The sequence below is a fragment of the Diospyros lotus genome, chromosome 4, assembly GCF_014633365.1.
Source record: "Diospyros lotus cultivar Yz01 chromosome 4, ASM1463336v1, whole genome shotgun sequence".
In the NCBI taxonomy this organism is placed as follows: Eukaryota; Viridiplantae; Streptophyta; class Magnoliopsida; order Ericales; family Ebenaceae; genus Diospyros; species Diospyros lotus.
In genome coordinates this window covers 8,357,820-8,380,059 of record NC_068341.1, presented here as the reverse complement: position 1 = coordinate 8,380,059, position 22,240 = coordinate 8,357,820, and the positions used below count along the sequence as shown (strand labels likewise).

General features: G+C 39.5%; 1 protein-coding gene across 2 annotated transcripts; it reads right to left on the bottom strand.

The window, feature by feature from the left end:
* Nucleotides 1-400: 400 nt before the first annotated feature.
* On the bottom strand, nucleotides 401-20,651 carry LOC127799929 (adenylate kinase, chloroplastic). Of its 2 annotated transcripts, XM_052334223.1 has the most exons (7): nucleotides 20,266-20,650; nucleotides 19,917-20,018; nucleotides 2,623-2,751; nucleotides 2,412-2,546; nucleotides 1,986-2,132; nucleotides 1,641-1,715; nucleotides 401-918 (listed from the first exon to the last, which is right to left on the bottom strand). In XM_052334223.1, exons 1-7 carry the CDS (start codon nucleotides 20,506-20,508, stop codon nucleotides 814-816), a joined length of 936 nt encoding a protein of 311 aa, XP_052190183.1. In that variant the 5' UTR covers nucleotides 20,509-20,650; the 3' UTR covers nucleotides 401-813. The 2 variants fall into 2 exon arrangements, with proteins under 2 accessions (XP_052190183.1, XP_052190184.1); XM_052334224.1 differs by lacking the exon at nucleotides 1,641-1,715 and having other exon boundaries at nucleotides 20,266-20,651.
* Nucleotides 20,652-22,240: the final 1,589 nt, after the last annotated feature.

The window sequence follows — 22,240 nt, the reverse complement described above, 5'->3', positions numbered from 1 at the left end:
ATAATTTTGAACGTTTTTGAGGCACTTGGTTAGGCTCAAGGTTTTCCGTACCTACCCCGCCAAGAATGTATTCAAATGTGCATGACAGCCTTTTGTTAGTTTGAAAGGGAAATCATATTTTACTTGGTCATCTAAATGAAAAGTCAAAAGTGATGAATTCAAATCCAAGATTTAATTTAGAAATTGTCTTTGACCTTGATGAGTTGGCCCTTGATATTAACATGGTATAAGACCCCTTGCCCAAATTATAATTTAGAGGTCTAAGCATTAGTTGGAGGGAAGCAGGACCGTTAGACCAATTATTATTAAAACAAGTGGGTGAAAAGAACCCTACAAGTCTTGCTTGGCTTCTCAATACATTTCTTTACTATTAGTACCTTATTTAGCTTCTAGAAAGACATAAAAACATACCAGCTACTTCCAATCAAGCCAGTATGAAGTTCGATTCAAACAAAGGAACAATAATAAGCAAAAGATATTACAACTCTTGAGGAGCATACTTCTTTTCCTCTTCTTCTCGTCCTCCTTTGGCATCAACCCCTCCACCCCAATAAAAGAACATCAAAATATAAGAAAACGAAATGCAGAGGGTGAGTTCTAGATAAGGAAAAGTAAAAAAGCAAAACTACATGAGAAGATTAATACATCTGGTATTTGTTCATCCATAATCTTGGGAATGTACTTTGGTCTGATGGGTAAGACATATATGATGGCAATTGCCACATTCTCCTCTTATCTTTTTCCACTTTCCTCTATAGCATGTTAGCAAGCGGTGAAGAAGGTATTTTACTATTCTATCAAGCGTTCTTATCCTCAAGCTGCTACTGATCCTGATGTAGCCTTCTTTTGCTCAACAAGTTTTTTCAGCTCGATGTCAATTTGCGCAAACACATCATCTTTTGATGCATTTCCATTTACCTGAAATGAACAATGACCAACCAATTTAGGCTTCAGAATGAACACAGCCATTCATCCGAAGGAAGAAAATGAACACACAAAATCACATAAACACACAGTGTCAGGGTCACACACGGAAGGCTCAAACCCATATTCATAAAAGACACTCTGCTTGTCCCCTATTGAGTATTGCTCTACCTCCAGCTTCTGAGACCATGGATTTCAGTGAGAAGTAGAAACTTCATCAATAGTCAGAAGAAGCAAAGTGTTGGAAAAGTGACCATCTATTAGAGTGACCTTCCATGAACTCTTGTCCAAGAAAAGCGATTAAAATTCCTGAGTAGCAAGGCCACAGACAGATGGCACTGGATATAAAACATTACTTACAAGTCTTGATTTGTAATACTGATATCAGATCAACCCTCAACTCTAGAAATAATCTGTTTTTCATCCTTCTAAACAATATGGCAAAGAGAGCAACTTGGCATCAAGAAGACTGTCTGAGAAATCCTAGGTAGAAATAATCCAATTATCATTAAACTACTAAATGGTATGCCATAATAGCGAACATATCAGTATATATTCTAGCTTATTAAATTGCAAAACATGCCTCAGACTTCAAGAATGAAGTGAGTGCTTTCAAAAAATAGCTCAAAGAAGTTTCCCTTGCTCCATTTTTTCTCTTTGTTTCTATCCTTTCCTGTGGACATACAAGGAGAGAGAGAAAAAAAAAAATAACATACCCGGACAGTTATGTCCTCATACATGGAGAGTACAGATTCTACATTTCGATGATGAGTTTGCAATCGCAACTTTACCTGAATAAGATCAGTATCAACAATAAAACACATTGCGAATATAGATAGGCAAACCAAAAAGAATTGGAAATGTTGTCAAATAAACACTAATGCTATGTCTGGAACTAGGATTTATGGAAGAAAAAGAAAAGGAAAAAGAATTTTCTAATGCACATGTAAAGTTGCATATTTATATTATTTTCCTTCCATCAAAAACTTCTTGTTTCTAACAGAAAGTAGAGTTCTCCACAGTACACAAATTCAAACTAAGGGAAGAAGTGTTGTATTTGCCTTTTCCTCTGTGTCATCAAAGCGCTGGGTAAGTCGTGCAGCAATTTCTTCAGTCTCTGGTGGAGAATACTTCAAGTGGTATATCCTACCGGTGACAGGATCTAACCTACGCCCAACCACTCGCTCAACAAGATTGTCCTCAGAAACCTGCAAATGAGTTATTTATATGAATTATCGTTTGTCACAGACAAAAGCTAAAGAATAAGTTGAGCAACTAAATCAAGGTAAAGGATAACCAGATCCTGACATCACAAACTAAAACTTGCGCAGACCAGATCAATTCTAGTAGCTTATGAGAACATATACTCTACAAATTAGTCAGATATTGTTTTTGGATACAATGATTCTTGGTGTCCCTTCATGACGTGATAATTCAATGTAGCTGCCTTGTTATCAAGTAGAAAAATAACAATAATGAAACCTCACTTCAAGAAGGATGAATATGTCTGGCTGAAATCCAAATCCTTTAAGAGCAGTTGCTTGGGATAAGCTCCTTGGGTATCCATCCAAAAGCCAGCCATTTTCTTGAGAATCTGATTGTGAAAGGCGGTCCTTCACCATCTAAATGATCCATAGGTAAGTAAAGGATTTATAAAGAAAGAGCTATAAAATCAACCCCAAAAGAGGAAAAGTCTACCATAACAACTATTTCATCTGGGACCAATTGCCCCTTCTCCATGAATTCCTTTGCTTGCTTCCCATTTTCACTCCCAGCTGAAACTTCAGCCCTCAGTAAATCTCCAGCCGCAATATGCACCAAACCATACTGCATATAAGAGCATGGTTTGTTCAATCAGTTTTCTTCATCAGTCAATTCTATGGTGAGAAAATCATGCAATACCAAAACTTCACCACACAGGCTGGTGAGAGAAAACAGATTATCACCTTCAAAGAAGAAAACCAAGAAGATATTGCTGACTAATTGAGACACAGAAAAAAAATGAATTAATGTTTTGTTATGGATGCTATGCTGTCTACATGAAACTTGGAGTATTTTATACTTTGCTAAAAATTAAAGGTTTGAGTGTAGGGCGAATCCTCTATAAATTTAGGTAAAATGTAGAGCAAATCCTCCATAAATTTAGGTAAAATACACCATGCACTCCTGTGGTTTTATATAAAAACAAAAGTACCACTTGCATTTCAAAAACTACACTGAATACCACTACTGTTCAAAAGTTGCAACAGATCAGATTGCCCCCTATTGTTAGATAGTTGTTAGTCAGATGCAACAGAAAATGATGGTGTCACCAATTTTTTGAATGAACTGCCCAAAATGCCCTTAGTGTAGGTTAAATGCCCATCATACCCTTCTAAAGCCCCAGAACCACCTGCAACACATCCATGGTGACAGGCTCAAGCTGAAGGCGAGATTGAAGGCATGGTGTGACAAGCTGAAAGCATGAGGGATGAGAACCATGATAATGATGTTTTAACAAGCCAACTTTTACAATGTCACAGTGACAATGAAGACTAATAACTTTGTAGGTCATGATTGAAGAGAAATCAATCAAAATTTTGGTGCTGAATTAAATTTGCAGCTTTCTTTTTTTTTTTCTTTTCTAAAGTTGCAAATAGTTGTTGAGCTTCACATCAATAAAATGTAAGATACAAGGTTCAATTCAACATCAGAATAAATAAATTATTGGTTTCAACAAGGTTCACAAAATGGGTATGTTAGTCCGTTGTTGCACAAATTGCAGAGACAAGTGATAAACACATAAATAAAAGGTGTGAAAGAAATAAATGAGAAACAAATAACAAGACTAGAAAAATAAACAGAAGCAAAAAGGGTGTCTTGATGTTGCGGATCACAGGGTGACTGGGTGCTCATAAGTTGTGAAGTGTGAATTTCTTCAACTAAAACTAACTGCCAGAAATAATGACAATCTTAAACCAAACCAGTTTGGATTATCAAGTGATATGTTTTAACCTTTGAAACTTGTTGCCCAGATGTTAACCCGAGAGAAGGGGGGGGGATCTATTATGTTTGTAAGATATGAAAATAAAACACATATATAACCAAGAAAAAGAGAGATTATAGAGATTCAACTCTTTCAAGCCTACATCCATCTCTTCAAGGTAAACCTTGAAGATTCTATTAAGTGGAATCCCTAGCTTGTAACGAAACTAGAAACCAATACAATCCCTTGTCAAACCAAGAAAACCTTCTTGTAGGCAAGAACAAGTCCTCACACCAAGGTGTGAATCCCCTCACTTAAGAGAATAAATACACCAACAAAAAATCACTATAACTTACAGAGCTTTGATTACAAGAGAAACAAAGAAGGTGTAAATGAAGATCTCATTCAATCAATGCTCCAACTTCAACAACACACTTTTTTGGCCTTGAGATAATTAAATGTTCTCACAAGTGTTTCCAGATTTTTGTACATCTTTGTGGCTCTACAAATTTCTTCATTTATTGGGAAAACGAAACTGCCATAAATCAATCACACAATAAAAACAAACACAAGATTTTACGTGGTTCAACTTCACGACAAGCCTATGTCCACCATCCCAAACTCCATGGGATGTCTTATTAGATTCACCAAGAATTACAAGTTTTGATGGACAAACTTGACAAAACCCTCCCTCTCACACACCACCCTTGTACCCAAGTACACCCCTTTGTTACCCAAGCCTCTCTCTAGAATGATGTGTTTCTCTCACATAAAACAAACTCCATGGGATGTCTTATTAGATTCACCAAGAATTACAAGTTTTGATGGACAAACTTGACAAAACCCTCCCTCTCACACACCACCCTTGTACCCAAGTACACCCCTTTGTTACCCAAGCCTCTCTCTAGAATGATGTGTCTCTCTCACATATGAAATAAAGTAGGATAGGACCTATTTATAAGAGGGAGCCACCTCCCTATTTTCTATTCCTACTTGATGTGGGTTTCTGTTAATTCCTTTTCCGTTTGGGATTTGGGGAGCCCCACGACAATTCCTCCCTTAACCCAAATCTCCAAACACCTCAACAACATCACAAAAGGAAACCTTCTTCTTCACTTTTTCAATCTTGTCACTCTCGGCTCTTTCTTGCAAATGGTTGCCATCCAAGTAACAAATATTATTCCTATCTCTTTTTCCACAAAGAATCAAGTTGCTACCCTTGTATACTTTGCATCATTTTCCAACTCTAAGGCTATGTTTGATTGCATTACCTAGAAAACAAAAACCACCCAATCTCCTTAGAAAATGAATTCCATGGAAAGAAACTTTAAATGCTTGTACCATACACATATTTTCTATAAAAAAGTTAAGGGTGTTTGATTATTTCTATAGAAAACATGTGTAATATCACACATGATTAGAAAATTTCTATGGCAAATGTGTGCTATCAAACACAGCCTAACATACTTGTACCTATGCATTGTCAACTTGCCCAATGAGACAATGTTGACACTTGCCATAGGTACGTGCCTCACGTTATAGAATGTCATGACTTTATCATTGTGGAGTTTGAGACTAACACTTCCCATGCTCTCAATCTTCAACTTTTGATTGTTCCCCACATTAATAGAGCCAAAATCTTCATTGGTGCACAAAGTCTCAAACATACTTAATCCTTACATATGTGCACAAAACAGTAGAATCCAACACTCATCACAAACAATCACATTATTCTCAATATAATCATTAACAACATCATCACTGTTAGCACTCTTTGCTAAATAGAAATCTCCATTTTCACTAACAATCACATTATTCTCATCCTCATCCTCAACCATTGTCTTGCCCTTCATCTTCGCCTACAACAATTTCAAACTCTTCAAGTCTTCCTTCAATTTCTAACAACGGCTTTGGATATGGCCTAATTGGTTATAATAGTAGCATTGTACATTGCTCATATTCTCTTTGTGTCTCTCAACCGAGAATTTGATCTTCTGCTTAAGCCACTCTTAGATTGAGTCCTCCCTTGCTCAAAACTCTCCACAACTAGTACACAATCTCCTATAGGCAAGCTGTCGCTCCTCATTATCCTCTCATTCTCCCTTAAGTTGGCAGTTGCCTCATGCAGCTTCAAAGTAGTTCTGCCCACCATCATTGCCTGTACCAAGGACTTGTGCAAAGTGGGCAGTGAGGATAATAAAAGTAGTGCCTGTTCTTCATCCTTCAACGTCTCATTTGCATTCAACAATTGACAAACTAGTTGGTTGAACAAATTAATGTGATCATGGAGATTACCACCTTCATCCATCTTTAATGAATACAATTTCATCTTCAAGCACAAACGGTTGGTAAGCAACTTCGATGCATAGATACTCTCAAGCTTGTTCCATAATGCATTTGGTGTGGTCTCCTTCAACACACTATACTTAATCTCAGGAACAGAGCCAACAGAATTGTACTCGCAACCTTTTTTTGTATTGCTGTCCAATCAGACTCCTTCATTTCTTTCGGTCTTTCATCCTCTAAAGCAACATCGAGACCCTGTTGAACCAACACATCTTGGATGGTGCTCTGCCACAAGGGAAAATTCATCTTCCCATCAAACAGCGAAATCTCAAATTTTCCTGCTGTGGCACTTGAAAACTCCTGCCTTGCTCAAAATACCATCATAAAAGCTGAATTTGAGAAAACAAACCCCAAAATCGAAAGCAGCTCATCAAAATTAGGGGGAAGGGCTGTTTGACTTTTTTTGCTGATGTGGTGTTTGACCAATGAAGCGGCAGTTTAACCTTCAACCAGTTGACTTGAGGGGTGACATGCATACTGACTGGATGATGATGTGTCTAGGGCTGATGTCCGCAAGCTGTCCCCTTCCTCTAGCAACTGAATTCAACGGCTGAGAATGCTTTGAATTCAAACGGCGATATCTCACAATCCAACCGTCCGATTGACCTGAAACTTTGCAGACTACTAAAACCAAACCTAGAGAATCTAAATTTGAGATTTGATTGATCTAATCTCACTCTAGTGATGACAAACGGACAAATTGGCTGAAAAACTCCTCCCCGCAACATTTCCCTATCTAGCGGTCTGATCTACAAAAAAATTGGGTTTGCAACTAATACCACTTGTTGGGAAAACAAAAGCACAATAAATCAATCACACAATAAAAACAAACACAAGATTTTATGTGGTTTGGCTTCACGACAAGCCTGTCCACGATCTCAAACTCCGTTGGCTGTTTTATTAGATTATAAGTTTTATGGACAAATTTGAAAAAACCCTCCCTTTCACACACCACCCTCATACACAAGTACACCCCTTTGTTACCCAAGCCTCTCTCTAGAATGACGTGTCTCTATCTCATATAAAATAAAGTAAGATATGACCTATTTATAAGAGGGAGCCAGCTCCCTATTGTCAAATCCACAAGGAACTGGCAATGCTTGAGAATTGATCTCTCCCTGTTGGTAGAGATCTCAATGAAAACGAGAAGAATCTTGTGAAGTAGAGGGAAAGAGAATTAGATAAATAGAGAGAGATAGAGAAGGATAGAAGAATTGAGAGGGAATCAAGATTTCATTCAAATTCTGGATGATTCCAATAGTAGGGTCGGCCATACTTTATAGCCTTCCCTCACATGCTACATCACCCGCCAAAATAACCGCCTAAGAATCACACATCGTTACTGCCCATATACAATGGTTTATAGCGCCTATTACCACTAAATTCTATAACCCCCTAGGTACATGACAAATACCCTCCTCTTGAGACATTTCTTGTCCTCCAGAAATGGTTAAGTGACTAGCAGCTTTGGAAAACTGCTTAAGTAAGTCCGAGAGGTACTCCCAAGTGCTATTATCTGGAGGCATGCTGGACTATTGCACCAACACCTACATTATTGGGGCCCCATGTTGATAGATGACTTTGTGATCTACAATGGCAGTCGGTACTAGAGGCAATTCAAAGTCTAGGGGTCTCTAAGGTAACTGGGCATTGGCCGATTGGTTCCCTATCAACTTCTTCAACAACGATACGTTAAATACAGGGTGGATTTGAGTTCCCTCCGGTAGCAACAATTTGTAAGCTACATTTCCCAATTTGGCCACAATGAGAAAGGGACCAAAGTACCTGAGACTCAACTTAGAGATAGGGCCGGGAGGTAAGGATCTGAGATAGGGTCCCTTCAGCTTCAAATAGACTGTCTCTCCCACATTGAATGTTCTCTCACTCCTTCCCTTGTCCGCCATTTATTTCATTTGATTCCGGGGCATGGCTAAGTCCTTCTTCAGTTGCTGAAGGACTTGTTGCCTCTGCTACAAGTGTTCATCCAGCGCAACCACACTGGTAGGGCCAGGTAGCTGGAAATAAGGGGGTTGATAACCAAAAAGGGTCTCGAAGGGTGGCATTTTAATGGCACTATGGTAGGTGGAATTATACCTCCATTGTGCTACTGAAATCCACTTGTGCCAGCTCTTTGGTGTGCAAAACACAAGCACTTGAGGTAGGTGTCATGTACTAACAAGATAAGGGGGGTGCTATTGTAATTACAATACACTAGAGGTAGGAAGTAGCATATTAGAAAGTATGCAGTAGAGAGTTGTATTTTTTTTGTTACCGCATTAGGTAGCTAGTACATTCCCAGCAACGGTAATCTGTTACCGCACATGGGGAGGGATTGGGTCAGCTATATATACAAGCTGATCATTCCCCCATCATTATTGAATGAATGAATACTCTCTCTCTCTCTCTCTCTCCCTCTTCCTTCCTAAACTTCTCTGTTCTTGCTCTTGATCATTCAAACAATCGAGTAATTTCAGTTAGACCATCGGGAGCTAACATTTGGTATTAGAGAAGTGCTCTTAGGCGTCGATCGAATAGGAAAAAATTATCACCATGGCCAATGGAACGAGGATGAAGCAAATGGAGTCCCTGCTACAGCAAGTAACTGTAGCAATGGTGGAGATGCAAACAAGAATGGGGACTCTCGAATCCTCTGTTGGAGCAAGGGTTGATGCTCGGATTGATTAGGCGATAGAAAGGTGGCGAGGGGAGAACCGAGAACAGAGTGCTCTACTTCGAAAGCAGATGATGGAGCAGATGCACTAGTTCATAAGGATGTTTGCATCCCAACAACCGGTAAGACTCTCACTTGTGTTTCCTCATAGGGAGAGATTGGAGCCTATTCTTCTCAGAGTGGGAACAAAGCACCAACCAGTGGGGACGTCAAAGTTTGAGTTTTAAGTGACAAGAGAAAACATACGAGAGATGAGGGTAGGAGCTCAAGCTAATCGTAACCAATCGAGCTTTCCTATGCCCAAATTGGAGATCCCACTTTGGGACAAAGAAGATCCGAGATGGCGGGTAAGGAGGTGTGAGCGGATGTTTGCCCTACGGAGGAGGGCAAGTTGCTAATGACTTATGTGAGAGATTTGGAGACAGGAGTATGAGGGATATAATTGAGGAGTTCAACAAACTCAAGCAAAATGGTACAGTGCAAACCTATCAACTCAAGTTTGAGGAGCTAATGTCCTTAATGATGGTGCACAATCCCCATCTGTCAGAAGAATACTTTGTATCAAGTTTTATTAATGGCCTCGGGGATGAAGTGAGGCCCATGGTGAAGATGATGCAACCTGTGACAATCAAGCAGGCTACAGAGAGTGCAAGATTGCAAGAAATGATTATTGAGGCACTGTTACATAAGCAGAGTTGTCAAGTGAAAGGCGTGATCTCCGAGGGTTGGTAGTCCAGAAAAAAGGCATTAAGAAAGGAGAATAGGGCACAGTGGCAAGGGTGTCCTAGCATTACCCCCCTGTAGCCCCTAATCCAACAGATGGGGGGAGGTTAATAGAACAAAGACGTCAGGCGGGCCTATGCTATAGATGCAGAGACAGATACTTCCCAAGACATAGGTGTAGACTCCAACTCTTGTTACTGGAAGGGGAAGATGATGAAGAAGTAGTAGCAGAAGAAAACTTCGAGGCTAAAGGGGAGGATAAAGGAGAAATCTCCTTACATGCACTAAAGGGATTGACACACAATAAGATTATTAAGGTGGAAGGAAGGGCCCGCAATTGTCCCTTAATGGTACTCATCGATAATGGGAGTACCCATAGCTTTTTGGATGAAAGCATGGCAAAGAAGTTAGGGTGTGAGGTCTCGAATTCTCACCCTCTTTCAGTGATAGTGGCAAATGGTAATAAGGTTTTAAGTCAATCCTCATGCTTGGGGTTTTGTTGGGAGATGAATGGGGAAGAATTCGTGACAGATTTGAGATTATTGAAGTTAGGGAGATGTGATGTGGTGCATAGAGTGGACTGGATGAGAGGGGTGAACCCTATTAGCTTTGATTTCAATAAAATGGAGGTGACCTTTGAGAAAAAGGGGAAGAGAAGGTTCTAACTGGCAGCCAAGAATCAGGAATGTGAAAGATGATATCAGGGAAGAGGCTACAAAGAATGCTCAAGAGCAAGTTCTCCCAAGTGGCACATCTGTTCTCCATCCATGCCTTGGGAACCACCGAGGGAGGGTAAGAGCAAGAAGGACAATTGGCAATAACTATGAGCAGCCATTGACATGATCAGTGGAAGGTACACAAAACTAACTCTCTCAACATGTTGTTAATTGAGTTTAGGGACCTCTTTTCTGAGCTTAACTCCCTTCCCCCTAAGAGACCCTGTGACCATACTATATCAACCTTAAGCCCAACTCCAAGCCAATTAATGTGAGATCCTAGTCATAGCCCATTTGCATCACTCGTGTTACTTGTCAAAAGAAAGATGGTTCATGGAGATTTTGTGTTGACTATCATCAACTCAATGTCATAACCATCAAGGATGAGTTTCCCATACCCATTGTGGAAGACTTACTTGATGAGTTGAAACATGCATCCGTTTTCACTAAGCTAGACCTCAGATCAAGGTATCACCAAATTCGGATGGAGCCTCAAGATATTCCTAAAACTGCTTTTAACACTCACTGAGGGCACTAAGAATTCAAGGTAATGCCATTTGAACTCACCAACGCTCCAGCTACCTTTCAGGTGTTGATGGACCAAATCTTTAAACCCTACTTGCGTAAATTTATTCTAGTATTTTTTGATGATATTCTAATTTACAATCCCTCATTTTCTAAGCACCTAGACTGCTTGAAAACCACCTTTGAGGTCCTTAGACTTGATAAATTGTATGCTAAGGAGTCAAAATGTGCCTTTGCACAGAGACATGTGAAGTATTTAGGCCATATAATAACTAATGCAGGGATGCATAGACCCTAGTAAGGTAGCAACAATGGTGAAATGGCCAAGGCCTCAAAATGTTAAGGGATTAAGGGAGTTTTTGGGTTTGACTGGTTACTATCGCCAGTTTGTCAAAGATTATGTAGTAATCAGCCAGCCATTAACAGAACTACTGAAGAAGGATGGGTTTCAGTGGAATGATAAGGCAGAAGAGGCGTTCTATAAACTTAAGCGGGCTATGAGTGAGGTTTGTGATCAAAACAAACCACAAGAGCCTGAAGTTTTTTACTACAGTAGAAGTTACATACACAGTTGTAGAGTAAGAAAATGATCAAGTTAATGAGCTTGGATTATGTAATGCAATACCGGAAGGGGAAGGTAAATCTGGCTACAGATGCATTATCTAGGTGCTATGAAGAAGGAAACTCTGTTGCCCTTACAATAGAGTAGTTCCAGATTGGTATCGGGAAGTGGTCTCAAGCTATGAGACCGATGAGAACATTCAGGAGCTTCTACAGCAACTGGTGGTGGATCCTAATGTCAAGCAGGGATATACCTTAACCAATGGCCTTATCAGGAACCAAGGAAGGTTGGTGATAGGGAAGGATGAGAATTTGAAAGAGGAAGATTGTAGAGGCACTGCACAATTCATTGATAGGAGGACACTCAGGCATAGTTAATACCTATCACAGGGTCAAGCAACTCTTTCACTGGCTAGGGTTAAAAATGTATGTGGTGGAATTTACGTTGAGTTGTGATGTTTGTAGAAGGTGCAAATCAGAAACTATGGCCACTCCAGGGTAGTTACAACCCTTAGATGTACCAGGAGGACCTTGGGAAAGTATCTCAATGGATTTCATTGAGGACTTACCCAAGTCAAAAAGGCGAGACTGCATTATGGTGATAGTGAATAGGTTAAAATATGTCCATTTCATAGGCCTGACCCACCCTTACACAGCTTAGGAGATAGCTAAGGTGTTCTTGGATCAAGTGGTAAAATTACATGGAGTCCCTAAAGCTATAGTATCTGATCGGAACAAAATTTTTACCAGCCTATTGTGGAAGGAATTGATGAGCTTGTTAGAGATCAAACTCAATATGTCAACGGTCTATCATCCGGAATCTGATGGCCAGACCGAAAGAGTAAACCAATGCTTGGAGACATATTTGCATTGTGCTTGTTTCCTACAACCAAAGACTTGGCATAAGTGGCTTGTGATGGCTCAATGGTGGTATAACTCCAACTACCACATCTCCATCAAGGGATCCCCTTTTGAAGCCATGTATGGGTACAAACCACCCTTGCTGCCAGAATTGAAAAGCTCCTCTACAGTGGCAGCTCCAGATGCTTACCTGTAACAAAGGCAATAGTCCTTTCAAGTGCTCAAGACGGAATTAGCCAATTCAAGGAATTGTATGAAACAATTTGCAGACAAAAGGAGAAGTGAAAGCGAATTCCAAGTGGGAGACTTGGTATATTTGAAGCTTAAGCCAGGCCATCTGAAAGCCCTACTTCAGAAGCCTAACTCAAAAGCTCAACCTGAAGTTTTATAGGCCATTTCCAATTTTAGCACACGTGGGAAGTGTGGCTTATCAACTACAGATACTGGAAAACTTCAACATATATCCGGTCTTCCATGTGTCATTCCTTAAGAAGCTAGTGGGGGCGCAACAAGTCGGTCCAACTCTACCCTACTTTCCAGAATTCTGATGGCAATGCAAGGGGGCCTAAGGCTATAATTGATAGAAGGGTCATCTACAGACAAGGGGCTCCCATCGTTCAAGTTCCCGTCCAATGGTCTAACCTCCATCCCGACAACAACACTTGAGAATATCTCCCAGATATTCTCAAGCAATTTCCTCAAGCAGGAGGTCTTCTTAGCATTTCTTGAGGACAAGAAGATTTTGAAGGGAGGGGTAATTGTCATGTACTAACGAGATAGGGGGGTGCTATTGTAATTACAATACACTAGAGGTAGGAAGTAGCATATTAGAAAGTATGCAGTAGGGAGTTGTATTTTTTTTGTTACCGCATTAGGCAGTTGGTACATTCCTACCAACGATAATCTGTAACCGTACATAGGGAGGGATTGGGTCAGCTATATATATGAGCTGATCATTCCCCCATCATTATCGAATGAATGAATATTCTCTCTCTCTTCCTTCCTAAACTTCTCTGTTCTCGCTCTCGATTATTCAAACGATCAAGTAATTTCAGTCAAACCCTCAGGAGCTGACAGTAGGTTTCGAGGCATTAGTTGACTCTCTAGGTTTGCCCATCAGTTTGAGGATGATAGGCAGAGGAGAGGTTTAGCTTAGCTCCCAGAGATTTCATTAGTGATTGCCATAGGAGGCTGGTGAAAACCTTGTCTCAGTCTAACATTATAGTCTTCGGCACCCCATGCACTTTCACCACTTGGTCTAATAAGACCCAAGCTACTTTTTGTGTTGTGTAAGGGTGAATGAGGCCCATAAAACAAACAAATTTGGAGAATCTATCCACCACTACAAATATGCAATCCTTCTCTTACACACATCACATGCAAGGACAAACTTCATCACCTCCTCTTTCAACTTAGGCTAGCTAAACAGTTGCTTCACCTTGTGATAAGTATTTTGGACTCCTAAATGGCCACCAAGAGGGGATTCATGTAAGGCCTGTAGTATCCTCTTCTTCAGTTCTGTGATGTTTCCTACCACTAGCCTACCCTTGAATCTTATCACCCCATGTGCCAGTGTATACCCCACCTTACTTGTAGGAGCAATTATCAATTGCTCCAAGAGAGCCTTGCCTTGCTCATCCCCCTCGTAACTATTGGCCACCTCCTGACACCACTCTAGAACTAAAGTTGAGATGGAAACAATTGTTCCCTCTTCATGGCATCTAGACAAAGCATCTGTTGCAATGTTCTCCTCCTCTTTCTTGTATTGGATTGCATAATCCAGGCCCATTAATTTAGTTATTCCCTTTCTCTGCAAGTGAGTGTTAAGTTTCTGTTGTAGTAGAAACTTCAAACTCTCATGATCGATTTTTATGATAAATTTGTTCCCCTCAAGGTCATGTCTCCATTTATCCACTGTAAAAATAACTACTAACAACTCCTTTTCATACACACTGAGGCCCATATGTTTTGGGGCCAATGCCTAACTTATAAATGCTAATGGTTAGCCTTTTTGCATGAGGACCACCCCTATGCCCATTCCAGTAGCATCTATCTCCACCACAACTGTCTTGCCAAAGTCTGGCAAGCCGAGCATTAGGGTTTCACTCATAGCCTTCTTCAATGACTCAAAGGCTGCCTTTACCTTATGATCCCACCCAAAGTTGTCTTTCTTCAACAAGTCCGTAAGTGGCCTACTTATGCCCCCATACCTCTTTACAAATCTTCTATAACAATCGTCATCCCCAAGAAACCCCTCAAGGCCTTAACAGTTGTCGATCTCGGCCAGTTGGTCATGGCAACCACTTTTTTAGGGTCAGTACTCACTCCTTGACTCGATATGATATATCCCAAATATTCCACTTGACTTTGTACGAAGGCACACTTTGATCTCTTAATCTACAGCTTGTTGAGCTTAAGAATTTCAAATGTAGTCCTCAAATGTTTTAGGTGGAGGTCAAAAATAGGGCTATATATCAGAATATCATCAAAGAATACAAGAATAAAATCTCTGAGGTATGGCTCAAAAATATAGTTTATTAGGGATTGAAAGGTGGTCGGAGCATTGTTTAAGCCAAAGGACATGACAAGGAATTCATAGTGGCTCTGGTGAGTTCTAAATGCGGTTTTGGAAATGTCAATAGGATTCATTCAGATCTGGTGGTATCCGAATCTCAAGTCCAACTTAGAAAAAATAGTAGCATGTTTCAATTCATCTAGTAGGTCATCAATGAGTGGGATGGGGAATTTGTTCTTGATGGTTATGTCGTTTAATTGACAATAATCAATACAAAATCGCTAAAAATCATCTCTTTTTTTTTTTACCAACAGCATTGGGGATGCAAAAGGGCTGTGGTTGGTCTTATAAGGGACTTGTGGAACATCTCCTTAACCAATTTTTTGATCTCTGTTTTCTAGTTAGAAGGGTAACGGTAGGCACGAATGTTAATGGGTTCTATGTGGGGCTTAAGGTTGATGGCGTGATCAATGGTTTGAGTTGGGGGTAGAGACTTAGGCTCTACAAATAAATTCTCAAATTCAACTAGGAGCATATTAAGTAGATCAGAATGATGTACCTTAGTGTGGGATTGTGGGGAACTTCTGATGGTTAAAATGAACTATAACATCTCGCATTGAGTGATAAGAAGGACCGTAACAACTTATCCTGATGGATCTACGCAAACTTCCTAGGGGTCACCCATCCTTAAGCTTCCCCAGTTTAAGCACGCTTAATCCGGGAGTTCTTTGCCTACATTCAACCCAAAAGGTATCCTGCTAATGTTGTTTCCTTCCTTACTTATCCTCAATATATACTACCCTTCTCTAGGCTCTTGGGGTATTACATTCTCCCCCCCCCCCTTGAGCACATGACGTTTTCGTCATGCAACCTTACAACTGGTCCCAAATCTTCTCCCTTTTGGGGGTTACCATCCTAGAAGCTTGCTAGAAACCGCTCCTTATATAAACCCTCGAGTCCCGACGCCACTCCCCGCCCTCACCGAACCGCCTTCACCAAGGGTTGGCTCTGATACCACCTATAACATCCTGTATCGAGCGATAGGAAGGACCAGAACAACTTACCCTGAAGGGCCTACGCAAACTTCTCAAGAGTCACCAATCCTTAAACTTCCCCAGCTTAAGCACGCTTACCCCGGGAATTCTTTACCTACATTCAACCCAAAAGGTATCCGGCTAGTGTTGTTTCCTTTCTTACTTATTCTCAATATATACTACCCTTCTCTGAGCTCTTGGGGTATTACATGAACTCCCCTTTGATGCCCAGCTCCTCCTCTCCTTCCTCGGTGGCTTGGACAGAGAACAACTGAGCCATTTGGTTCATCTTGTGCTTGAATAGCTTCTATAACCCCCTGCTCGTAATCATCTTGCATATTCCCAATTCATTGCTACCTCTTAGTGTCATCTTCCTTCCCTCCTTTGCGAAGGTCACCTCCATTTTGTTAAAGTTCAAGCAGATTGGGCTAACATTTTTCATCCAATCGACCTCCAATACTACATCACATCCCCCTAATTTTAGTAGCCTCGAATCCCTCTCCTTGCATATCCCAACAAAACCCTACACAAGCAGACCTGTTCATCACACCGTCACTGTCAATGGCTGAGTGAGAATTAAGGGGCATTTCAACCTCTAAGTCGTACCCTCATCCAAAAAACTGTGGGTACTCCCACTATCAATTAAGATCATTAGCTTACTCTCCTCCACCTGCCCCTCTATCTTAATTATCTTGTTGTTGGCGAGTCCCTTTAGGGCGTGTAGGGAGATCTCACCATTGTCTTCATCTTTTTCTTTTTACATGTGTGATGCTTCCCCCTCTTCCACCAAATCTCTTTCTTCCCCTTCTAATAGCAAGAGTTGTTTCTTGCATTGATGACCCACGTAATACTTTGTCTCCACACTTAAAACAGAGGCTCGCCTGTCTCCTCTATTCCAAGGTCTTCCCTCTTTGGGGGTTGGGGGCCGTTAGCGCCAAATTCTTCATGCCCAGAGATCCCCTTTCCCATTCCTTGGTATAACTCTTGTCAGGCAATGAATTCATGGGACAACACTCTTATTCACTACCCTCTGCTTCTTCATCAATGCTTCCACTGCCATCTCATGCATCCTAGCACTATCAACAATGTGCTTGAGGGTCCGAAGTCTTAGCACCTTCACCAGGGGTCTCAATTCCTCATTCAAGCCACTTATAAAGCTTGAAACCAAATAAGCCTCTGTTAAGAATGGGTTGTGGTTGAGCATTAAGGCCTTCAACTCCTCAAATCTTAGTTGGTACTCCATCACCGTTCCCATTTGCTTGATTTTGTTAAATTCTGCAACCAAGTCCGATAGCCCCGATCCCCGAACCTTTCACAGAATTCTTATACGAAATCTTCCCATCTACAGAATTCCTGGACCTTGGACCACCCCTGGTACCAAGCGTCGCCTGCATCGTTAAGGTAAGCTGTTGCTATTGCCACATTTTGCCTCTCGACCACTCCATACCACTCGAACACCCTTTCACATCTCCTAACCTACCAGCGGGGTTTACCCCATTGAACAAGAGAATTTCCAATCGTGGCATGGGTAAACCATGCAGATTGTAGCCTATTGGCACCTCCTACTGCCATTCCCATCTAGCCTCCCCTGGCTCCCCTTGATCTTCTCCTCTCACCGAAGTCTCGGTGGTCCTCTGATTCCTTCCTCTCCCTGGCATAATTGGATCCGTTCTGCCTTGCCTTGGCAGAATCGACTCTGCTCTCTCTCAAGGGGGAAAATCAGGTGAAATGCTTACTTGATGTTGCCTTGCGAACATCACCATAAATCCTTGCAACTCCTCTCAAATCTGCGTTACCGCCACATCCAACTTCCTATCAATGGCGACGATTGCCTCATGGTTCCTATCGGATCCCAACTCCAATTGGTCTACCCTGGCCTGCAAATCCGCCATCGTGGATCCGCATTGTTGCACTTGAGCCTCCAAGTTCTTCATCCGCGTGCCTTTAGCCATTGTCATTTCCTTCGTTCGTGAGTCCCAGAATTTGGCTCTAATACCAAATTGTTAGATCCACAATGATCTAGCAATGCTTGAGAATTGATCTCTCCCAGTTGGTAGAGATCTCAGTGAGAACGAGAAGAATCTCGTGAAGTAGAGGGAAAGAGAATTAGAGAAATAGAGAGAGATAGAGACGAGTAGAAGAATTGAGAAGGGAATTGAGAGGGAATCAAGATTGCATTCAAATTCTGGATGATTCCAATAGTAGGGTCGACCACAATTTATAGCCTTCTCTCACATGCTACATCTCCTGCCAAAATAACCGCCTAAGTATCACACATCATTACTGCCCATATAAAATGGTTTATAGCGCCTATTACCACTAAATTATATTTATTATAGTATGCCCCCCAGGTACATGACACCTATTTTCGATTCTTACTTGATGTGTGTGGGATTCTATTAATTCCTTTTCCACTTGGGATTTGGGGAGCCCCACAACATCATTTATAGACCTCAATTCTAAAACTAGCTATTAGAGATAATGGAGTGGAGGAGACATCTATGAGTACTTCAACAAGGACCACCTCTTTTTCATTAATGATTTTCCAAAAACCTATAGCCATATATCTAAAAGAGAAGACAACACTCTAGAGAATTTGATCTTACGTTTGGCAATGGATACAAATAAAAGTGGGTGGTAAACTGTTGATATTTTGGGAACCATATTACTTTTTAGACAATCGTAGGGAAAAAAGGTTATTTAACTAAAATGGGAAAGATTTGGCATGGTGTGAAGAAAAGTTTGGTCAAACGATAATTCTTTGCAAAGGAGATGTTAATATATGTATATGTAAACAAAAGTGCGAGATAGGTTAGCATTCAAAGTTCTCTTTTGGATATAAGATCCTTTGGATCATTTATAGAAAATCAACTGCATTCAAACGTCTAAAAACGAGTGTTTAGACTTCTGAGTGTAGCACTACCTAGGTTTGGACTTTTGAGGTTGAGATTGAGGAAAAATCTGAAATTTTCTATCTTTGTTCAAAGGTTTGTAGGTTATGCTTCAAACGTCGGAATCACTGCTGTAATCAGGGATTGTCATTCTGCCCTAGTTTGGACATTTGAAGAGCATGTTTCAAACATCTAAACTTTGACTGAGACCAAGCCATGTTTCTACCCTTGTTCAGTTGTTTGAGGGATGCTTCTCAAGCATCTGAACGAAAATACTTCTTCTAGACTTTAAGAGTTTTTATCCCTATTCAATTTCAGTTTTGTTATCATCAAAATTTATTTAATTTATTAAGTACCCTTGAGTCTATCACATCTAATACCAAATAGAATTGAAACAGCTGTCTTTCTCATAGTCAAGTTGGCCGCCTAGAACTAGACTCTCTGTGACATGCCATGACAAATCCTCTTTTTAAAATTTAGAGCCACATAATCCCAAAATTCCTAATAAACTCTATACTGAGGTTTATAATGTTACTACCAGGGTAGTGGTTACTCTCACTCTTTCTCAAGCAGGGTTATTTGGCTTCCTAGCAAACTACAACACTGACCAAGTGTCCTACTTGTCCACAATCTGATTTGGATTGCTATGAACCCATGATCATTCGAAGAACCCAAAGAAGTGTTCCCAATGCAAGTAGACACATTTAATACTTGTGAGGACCGTGTGATTCACACGAACCTAGGCAATCAATTGCCTATCGCAAGAATCTGGATGGAACTTTTAATTGAAAGAATCCAGTATAGGATACAACAGGGCCAGCAAACAAAAGGTAACGGGTTGGTTTTGGCAGCGCTGAAATGAGCATATATTTATCATTTACTTTGTGCTCCCTCGTGGAAATTAATTTATGCATAAAATAACAGGTACGGGCGGACCTAGATGTAAAGAAAGAATGGAATCAAATGAATCAATGGGGAAAGACTGTAATGGAATGAAATGAATCAATGAGGAAAGACTATCTTAAGTTACAAGAGGAATAATTTGTACACCAGTCAATTTATCAGCACAAGCTCAGCTCATTTTCCTTCACTGAAGAGGAAAAAAAGGGTAAAATATTTTGTATCAGGATACCATCTTTTTGTTGCTCAGATACCAAAGGTAATATATGGGAAGAATAACCTACCTTCTTAGATATGAGCTCGCATTGAGTCCCTTTACCTGAAGCAGGAGCCCCAGATATCATCACCTTCAGAGGTTCTGGCTTATTGCCGAGGGATGAGACGACCTGTCCTCAAAAGTAATTGAGAAGAGAGATGTCACATTGCTGTTTGGTTACCAAGAAAATCGAGGAAAATATTAGTTTTTCAGTTGGTAAGAGGATTGGTCTAACAAGGGACAACTTCCTAGTACTTCGAATTACTTTTCTTTTACTTCTCCTTCTCTTGAATGTCAGCAGCAGAAGCAAACACAGACAGGACACAAAGCCAATTCGAAAAATTCTTCAATTTAGCAGGGGCAAAAATAATCATTACCAGGAAATTAGGGGGCTTCCTCGAGAGACGACGCGGGATTAGGTTTAGATCGTAACGGAGAGACAGAGACGGACGTGAGGAGGACAGGAACAACTGTGAGCATTGATTGGATCTCGAACTCGAAGAATGCAACGAAGAAGAGGGAGACACTGCAGCAGCAGCAACAGCGCTTGAAGGAGACGATTTTGCGTGAGAACTTGGCTTTTTTGCCGTCACTGGGAAACTCAATGACGAGCAAGCCATCTCTTCGTCTCCCTCTCTCTCTCTCTCTCTAGCTGTTGCTGCTGTTGTTTAGCGTTTATTAAGAGATCGGCGGCGGGGACAAATCATCTCCCCAAAATGTGGCGCACGACGGATTATACTACTACTGCTACTACTGCTGCCCGAAATAAAGATTGATTGGATAGTAAAAGGGTAAGTGATGTGCGGGTATAATTTAATAGGGTGTGAGTTTTATTTTTTCATGGTCAAATATTAAATGTTTAATATGTAATTTATTTTTTTTTATAATTAAAAACACGAATATTTAGGTCATATAAGGATAATCATCTTAAAAAATAATATTATTCATCTTTATTATAAATATAATAATATAATAATTCATATAAAATTATTTATTTAAAATAAATAAAAGACGTGTAACAGATTTTAAAATAATATTATTTATATATCTAATTTTATGTTTATATTGACTCTCTATTAATTAATTATCAATACACCTTTTATTTTAATAATTTAATAAAAAATATATTGATAATTAATTAATAATATATCAATCTAAATGTGTAAATAATATTACTTTAAATTTTATTTTTATATTTTTTAAATAGGTATATAATATCAATTAAATACTCATCTCTAGTAAAAATAAATAGCATTACTCAAGATAGAATTATCTTTTTATCAAGATCAACCATGAACCATGGAAGCAACATGGAACTGCCTTTTAACCTTACTAATATTTTTTTAACTTTTTTTATGTTAATGTATAAGAATTCTTTTTTAAATGGTTAGAATTTAAACATTCTAATTCTTATTATACGAACTTTTAGATCAAAAACTCTCTAATTCTATTCAAATGTCTTAGGATTTTTTTGTTTAAATATCTCAATAATTTTTTAATTTTTGATAAGGTTCAAAAATTAATCTTCACATGCTTGAATAAAGTTTGAAGTTATCTCTTTAATAGTCTAATTGGCATTAAATTGTTCTTGTCATATTTTTATTTAAGATGTAGATATATATGACTTTTATCTTATTTGTTTTATATTTAAAATTAAAAATTATCTTGTTAGTATGAAAATATTTTAATCATACATCTTTAAGCCAACATATCACAATTAACAAGGGCGTTTTTTTTATTTTTAGTTGAGAGATAGTTAAAAAAGTTAATGAGATTTTAATTAATTTACTTAACAATAACTAAATTTATTGTTTAGTGACTATATGAAAGTTTAAACTATAAAAAACATAGGTGTTATTTATTTGTAGAGCTCTGATGATTGGTGACAAAATGTTTGCGAAGTTGAAGAGAAAAGTTTGACAACTCATGGTGGCAATGGATTTGTGACGATCAACAAAGGACTTGTGATAATCAATGACAACAAGTTTGCAAAGTTGAAGAAGAATGATTGTTGGATGAAGTTGAAAGGTCTACGATAATTGATGAAAGACCTGTAATGATGGTGACAAAAAACTTGTGAATCTAAATAAGAGAGATCAATAGAGAAATAGAAGAAGAAAACAACGATCAATGACTTAGTGATGGTGACGACATTTGATTTGGCAATGGTGGACATGAACGAGACAATTGCAAATAATGTGAAGAATTAGACTGCAACAAGAAGAAGTGAAAAAATATGTGTTTGATTTTGTGGATAAACCAACTTCAATATTGGGACATTCTATGGAAAAATCGTGTTTATTCCTTGAAAAAACTTTGGAAAACACGATAAATTTTAACAAAGAAAAATAT

Excerpts from the sequence above, each read along its gene's own strand:
- LOC127799929 (XM_052334223.1), bottom strand. The coding sequence starts at position 20,508 with ATGGCTTGCTCGTCATTGAGTTTCCCAGTGACGGCAAAAAAGCCAAGT. Across the intron at positions 20,019-20,265 it reads GGAAGCCCCCTAATTTCCTG|GTCGTCTCATCCCTCGGCAA; the intron begins GTAATGATTATT and ends TTTTGAGGACAG. Across the intron at positions 919-1,640 it reads ATGAGGACATAACTGTCCGG|GTAAATGGAAATGCATCAAA; the intron begins GTATGTTATTTT and ends TGTTCATTTCAG.